The sequence below is a fragment of the Aquarana catesbeiana genome, linkage group LG01 (genome assembly GCF_042186555.1).
Source record: "Aquarana catesbeiana isolate 2022-GZ linkage group LG01, ASM4218655v1, whole genome shotgun sequence".
Classification (NCBI taxonomy): Eukaryota; Metazoa; Chordata; class Amphibia; order Anura; family Ranidae; genus Aquarana; species Aquarana catesbeiana.
Window position 1 is genome coordinate 472,150,093 of NC_133324.1, and position 6,000 is coordinate 472,156,092.

At 41.5% G+C, this 6,000-nt stretch overlaps 1 protein-coding gene across 1 annotated transcript in view; it reads left to right on the plus strand.

Annotated features, from left to right (window-relative positions):
• The window catches only part of LOC141101990 (stimulated by retinoic acid gene 6 protein-like), a 132,056-nt gene extending 126,887 nt beyond the window's left edge, over nucleotides 1-5,169 (plus strand). The window contains exon 18 of the mRNA XM_073591235.1: nucleotides 4,800-5,169. Coding sequence (XP_073447336.1) covers nucleotides 4,800-5,041 — 242 coding nt within the window. The 3' untranslated portion in view covers nucleotides 5,042-5,169. The remainder of the gene's footprint in view (nucleotides 1-4,799) is intronic.
• Nucleotides 5,170-6,000: the final 831 nt, after the last annotated feature.

Genomic DNA, 6,000 nt, shown 5'->3' on the forward strand with positions numbered 1-6,000 from the left:
TCAAGGTTTCAATGACAAATTCAATTAACTGGTGCTATTCATATAGCATACAACTGTTAAATTGTCTGGAAATTATAAATTGCAACTCATAATGCATTCATTTATAACTTCTTATGAAGAACTCAAAGATCAGAGCTACCCTAGCACACCTTGCTCATTGCCTAATGCGGTTGTAATTACCATAGAGATCACACTACTGTACTAGTATAAATTACAATTTTTAGCATTAAGTGCATTTATCTTTCAATTATCTTTAAGAGTTAGCACTGTGCTTTAGCTGTTACACAAATACTTAAATTGTATCACAACCTGATTTCATGTACTGTCTGCCATCCTCTAGGGGCTCATTCAGACATTTGACATAGGTCTGTGCAACCGCTGTGTCTGCATCCACTTCTATTGGCTGCCTGTGCGCAGCTCCAAGGTGGATGCATACACAGCAAAATGTAACTCAGCATGGAGGATGTGGGTCTCAGCGTCTGTCTGAATGAGCCCTAAGTCTGCAGTGTATGTGGTCAGGTAGTTGAAAGGCCTCTGACACTGCAGCTAACAGGTCAGGTTCAGACAAAGGGAGAATAGCAAAGTATGAGAGACATAAAACTGTCATAATTAGGTCTGAACAGTTATAATAATTAAAGACTTAATTTTCATATTTATGCTTAATCTGACTGTCACTAAAAAGCAGTTCTCTGCAAAAGAAGAAAGTACATATCTCTCCCACTGTCCATACTGCTAAATGCAGCTCTGATGCTAAGAATTCATCCTTGACGTTCCACTAGGGTTGCCACCTGTCCGGGATTCACCCGGACAGTCCGGGTTTCAAATTGTGTGTCCGGGTTTCAGACTGCCTGAAACCCGGACACAAAATTTATAATGGACTGTGGCTCCCCAAGTAACCACAACCGCCGATTACAAAGGGGTGCGCATGGGCCCCATCTCCATACATGGACAGGAGAGGAGAAATTGCTTGATCTGCTCCTCCTTGTCCCACCCCTACCCCTCTGTCTGCCAACCCACACTCCAATCCTCTGTGTTCTGTGCCTTAGAAAAGGGATGTGTGGGTTGGAAATTTGAAGCTCAGGAACCAGCAGATACATTGTGGATGAAAGGTGTTGATATCTGAGCCTCCATCCTCGGGCGAGTGAGCTCACCATCCAATGTCTGTGACTGAAGTCTCCCCCCTCCTTCCCTTCTCTCGCCTGCCTCCGAGCGAGTGAGTACACAAAGGTAAGAGGGATTTAAAGGGTGGCCTGTGGACTCTGATGTAAGGGGGACTTTGGGAACCCTAATTTAAGGGGGAATGCATGAAACTCTGATGTAATTGGGAGGTTTGGTGAGCAGAAACCTTCTACATGAAAGTTCTGCTTTACATCAGAGTCCACAGTGTTCCCCCTTAAAAAAAGTTTTTCCGTGCGCCACTAAAGTGTTCGGGTTTGGCTTGAAGAAAAGGTGGCAACCCTACGTTCCACCTTCTGCCCACTACATTGTCATTATGTATTGTAGTACTCATCAAAGGAAAGCAGAGAGGGCAGTAGGAGACCAGGAGATCAAGGGACTTCAGGGGAAGTCCAAGCAGCATTTAACCACATGGGCAGCAGAAGAGGTATTTCCTATATGTCAGGAACCATGAATCAGACTGAGACAGAAGTGCAGTACAAATTACACTTTTTAATAAAATGGTAAAATGGTACAAACAGAGCAAACGTTGTCAAAACATAGCCAGGGTTCGCTAACCAGAGCAGGTAGTCGGAACAAGCCAGTAAAACAGGAATCCAGAGATCAGTGTAGTACAGGCAATAAATAGGACCAGGAACCAGAAGGGAAGTCAGCCAGGCAAAAGTCTTTAACAGGAAAACACAGCAGAGAGTATCCGGATATGTTGACCAGGTGAAGGCACAGGAGATCTAATCCACGCAGTTTAAATAGCCAGCAGGGCTAGCTGACGAGCAGGAAATGAAGACCAGGTGAGTCACTGTGGAATGAAGAGTACTGGGAATTAACCGACAGCTGAGCACAGAGCTCTGAGAAGTAAAGGCTGAGCCCAGCCCTGATACTATATTCTTTTGCAGGGAAAGCTTTTTGGTCTTTTTCATTTTAGCTACAGTCAATTTAAGAATACACATTGCCCATTCAAAATGGCAATGTCTTTGTAAGGTCCCATTCACAGCTTAGCATCTTGATACATGCATTATAAGGCCTTGTACACACGGTTTGATTGTTGGACGACTGAGCATCTGATTTTTGTCAAAAGGGCTTGTGCAGCATTTTGTCTAGCATACTAACTATCCGCAAATTGTCGTTTGACAAACACGAACGTAGTGACGTACTATGAGAGTATAAAAGAGGAAGTTCATTTCTCAAGCGCCACCCTTTGGGCCCCTTCTGCTAATTTTGTGTTAGTAGAAATTTGGTGAGCTTTGATTCGCGATTTTCAGCTCGTACAAAAACAAATGCCTTTTAAAATATGTTTGGCATAACTACATCAGTATCACCAGCAAAGCAGCTTCATTATTATCCCATTAACCAGTTGCTGCCCGCCTACCATAAAATGACGTCATATGACGGCGTCCCAGAATGGCTGCTCTCACGAGCCTGCACGACTGTGCCGTGTTGCTAGGACACGGCGCGACCCCAATCTCTGTAAAGAGCCGCGGCTCTTTAACCATGTGATTGGCTGTGTCCAATCACAGCCGGTCACATGTAAACATGGAGATGCCAGTAATCGACGCTTAACGCCTCACACTGACAGAGTGTGAGGAGAGCCAAACAGCACCATCTCAGCGCAGGGGGACATCTACACATGTAATCAGGGCACTGATCATCAGTGCCAAAACTACAATATAGCGCCAACAGTGTCACCAATCAGTGCCCACCGTTGCCCACCGGTGCCAGCAATCAGTGCCCACCACTACCCACAAGTGCCACCAATCAGTGACCAATAGCGATGCCAGTCAGCGCTGGCTATCAGTGACGCCTATCAGTGCTGCCCATCAATGCCCATCACTGCTGTCCATCAACGCCCATCAGTGTCGCCAATCAGTGCCACCCATCAATGCTCATCAGTGCCCATCAGTACCGCCTATCCGTGCCGCCTATCAGTGCCCACCAGTGCCGCCTATTAGTGCCCATCAGTGCTGCCTATCAGTGATCATCAGTGCTACATATCAGTGCCACCTATCAGTGCCCATAAGAGCGGCATATTAGTGCCTCCTCATCAGTGTCACCTAATCAGTGCCGCCTCATCAGTGCCCATAAGTGCCACCCCATTAATGCCCACCAGTTCAGCCTATTAGTGCCCATCAGTTCCGCCTCATCAGCGCACATCAGTGAAGGAGAAAAATTACTTAGTTACAAAGTTTACTGACAGAAACGAAGTAAAAAAAAAATTTTTTCAAAATTTTTGGTCTTTTTTTTTATTGTATAAAATAAAAAACCCAGTTGTGATTAAATACCACCAAAAGAAAGCTATATTTGTGTGAAGAAAATGATAAAAATTTCATCCACCGTACTTTGCGGGATGACACCGGTCTGAACAGTCAAACGTTTGTTCTATCCTTGTACTATCTACCAACCACACATCCGTAACGCCATTTGTTGAGTTACCTTCAGGACTTGCCTTTCGGCCTCAGTGGAGCCTCAAATTTATACGTCCCCTATGGGCCTTCTCCCCCTTTTTTTTTTGTAAAGGAGAGTTTCTTCTCCCCTCCCCTTACTCTCATTGGAATATAATAAGAATATACATATATACCTCCGTGAAAGAAATCCTACCTCCATCCGTATATGGATTTATAACAATTTTTCTAAAATATTCAAATATAATAATGTTTTTTCTTGGAATCAAGAACATATTTGGTAGACAGACCGTGTCATTGTTGCTGTTTTTAACTAAAGCTATATGGAATGCCAAGTCAGCCAATACAGTGTGAACAAATAGAATTGTCGCTAATTTACACCCACCCTTGAGGAAGGAGGTTTATTTACTCCGAAACGCGCCGGGTGCAAGAGTACTGTTTCAAACACTGTATACATACTAATGTAAAACTGTCTAACTAGCATTCCAAACAATAGATGTTATATTACTGTTATGTTTTTATTGTTTCTACTCAATAAATTATATTTGTATTAGACATACCTTTTATATATTTTTTTATGTGCCTAAACAGTCCACCACTAGGGGATCCCTTCTGTTGTAAAATTTCATCTGGGTACAGTGTTGTATGACCTCGCCATTGTCATTCAAAATATGACAGCGCTGAAAGCTGAAAAATGACCTGGGCAGGAAGGGGGTGTAAGTGCCCTGTAGGCAAGTGGTTAAAGAAGATGAGCATTTTAACATTTCATCAATTGCCCCGTCCTGAATTCTAGATTACGAACAGTAGTTTACAAGACCGAACTCTTCCCAGTCGTTCCTTGATTCTGAGCATGTGTGTTTGTACTTTAGACTTTTGTGTGACAGATTTCTTTACTGACCGTCCAAAAGTCAGACGTTGAGTTCACATCAGACAAAAATTTTATAGCCTGCACATCCAGCTTTTGTCTGATGTAAAAGTCAAATCGTCAGTCGAATGCACCCTATTAACGATTCGAAAGTCCACAGACAGCTTGTCTTCAGACTTTTCCCTTCTGATTTTCGTACCATAAAAAGCAATGTCTTCCAATAAGACTGCTCAGATCTCTGCTATGCCTTGTGCTGCAGTTTAAAAAATTAGGCATGTTCTTTTTTTTTGTGATTTTCATCTTGGCCCAATAGAATAATTTGTGCTGTCTATTCACCATGTTAACCATTTTTTTCTTAATAGGACCTCACAGATCAGTTAAAGCAAGAACAAGATGGCTTCTCTTTTACACCCTTTTGAAAAATCCCAGACTTATAATACAAAGGAAACTAAAAGAAATGTGTGACACAGACATGGACAATACTGTGATACAATCCAGACTTATCCAGGCTTCTGTAATGGAGGTTGAAATAAGAAGTACCCAAGAAAAGCCAATTGATCTAAATAATGTGGAAATCAGGGAAAGACATTCAATACTTGAGTAGGACCTGCCATAAAACAAAAGATGTATTTAACATAACTTTGTAGAATTTGTTATATGTGATGAAGTATAATGTATATATTACAGGAGTGAGAACACAGATGTCAATAAATATATTCTACAACTCAGGCACAGATGCTGCACTACATTGTATGAACATATTTACCAGTTAATGTTTTGGAGCACTGACCATGGCAAAAAAAGAGGATGGTATTTTCAGAAGGATGTCTGAAGCTTCTGCGCATTGGAAGCTTCGTATCAATCAAGGACATAATGTTACCCATAGAGGATTATGCAACTCCTATGGGACCCAGCATTGTCTGATTGCATAGTGTTAAACATGTTAAATGTAACAGGTTCCTCCATCCACACAATGCAATCTTCTGCTGCAACTATTGTATAATAACTTAGGTTAGTAAGTTTCAGAATTTACTATCATTGGGTAGAGGTGCTTCCCAATCCTTCACTGGCTCCCCATGGTCAAACTCCCTGTCCCTGATGTGAACCACCACCATTCCCAAATAGTTTATACTGCACTGGGAAGCTACAGTGACACTATAAGACATTCTTATTTTCAAAAAATAACCCATATACATCTATTACCTAATGGCCCCGTAATCTATTTTTCATGAACTTGTTTCTTAAGCTTGCTATACGCTATTAGATTTTTGAACAAATATTTGTAAGAAAATTTTTAATGCAGTAGGTGACTGCTGAAAGTTGTTTGAAGTACTCAAAATTTCACTTGTTTTCATTCAAATTTAGAATGAATGGACTTTCCCAAACAAAACCACCAATACTGCTAGAAGTTTGTTTTTTTGTTCGAGAAAAAATGTCTATTCTACACCTTCCAATTTTCTCTTTTTCTGCAGTCGAAAATGAATGTTGTTTTGACCCCATTAATAATTAGAAAGTTGAGCAAATGTTCTTTGAACAAAATTCAAAATTTTACTAACGCTACCA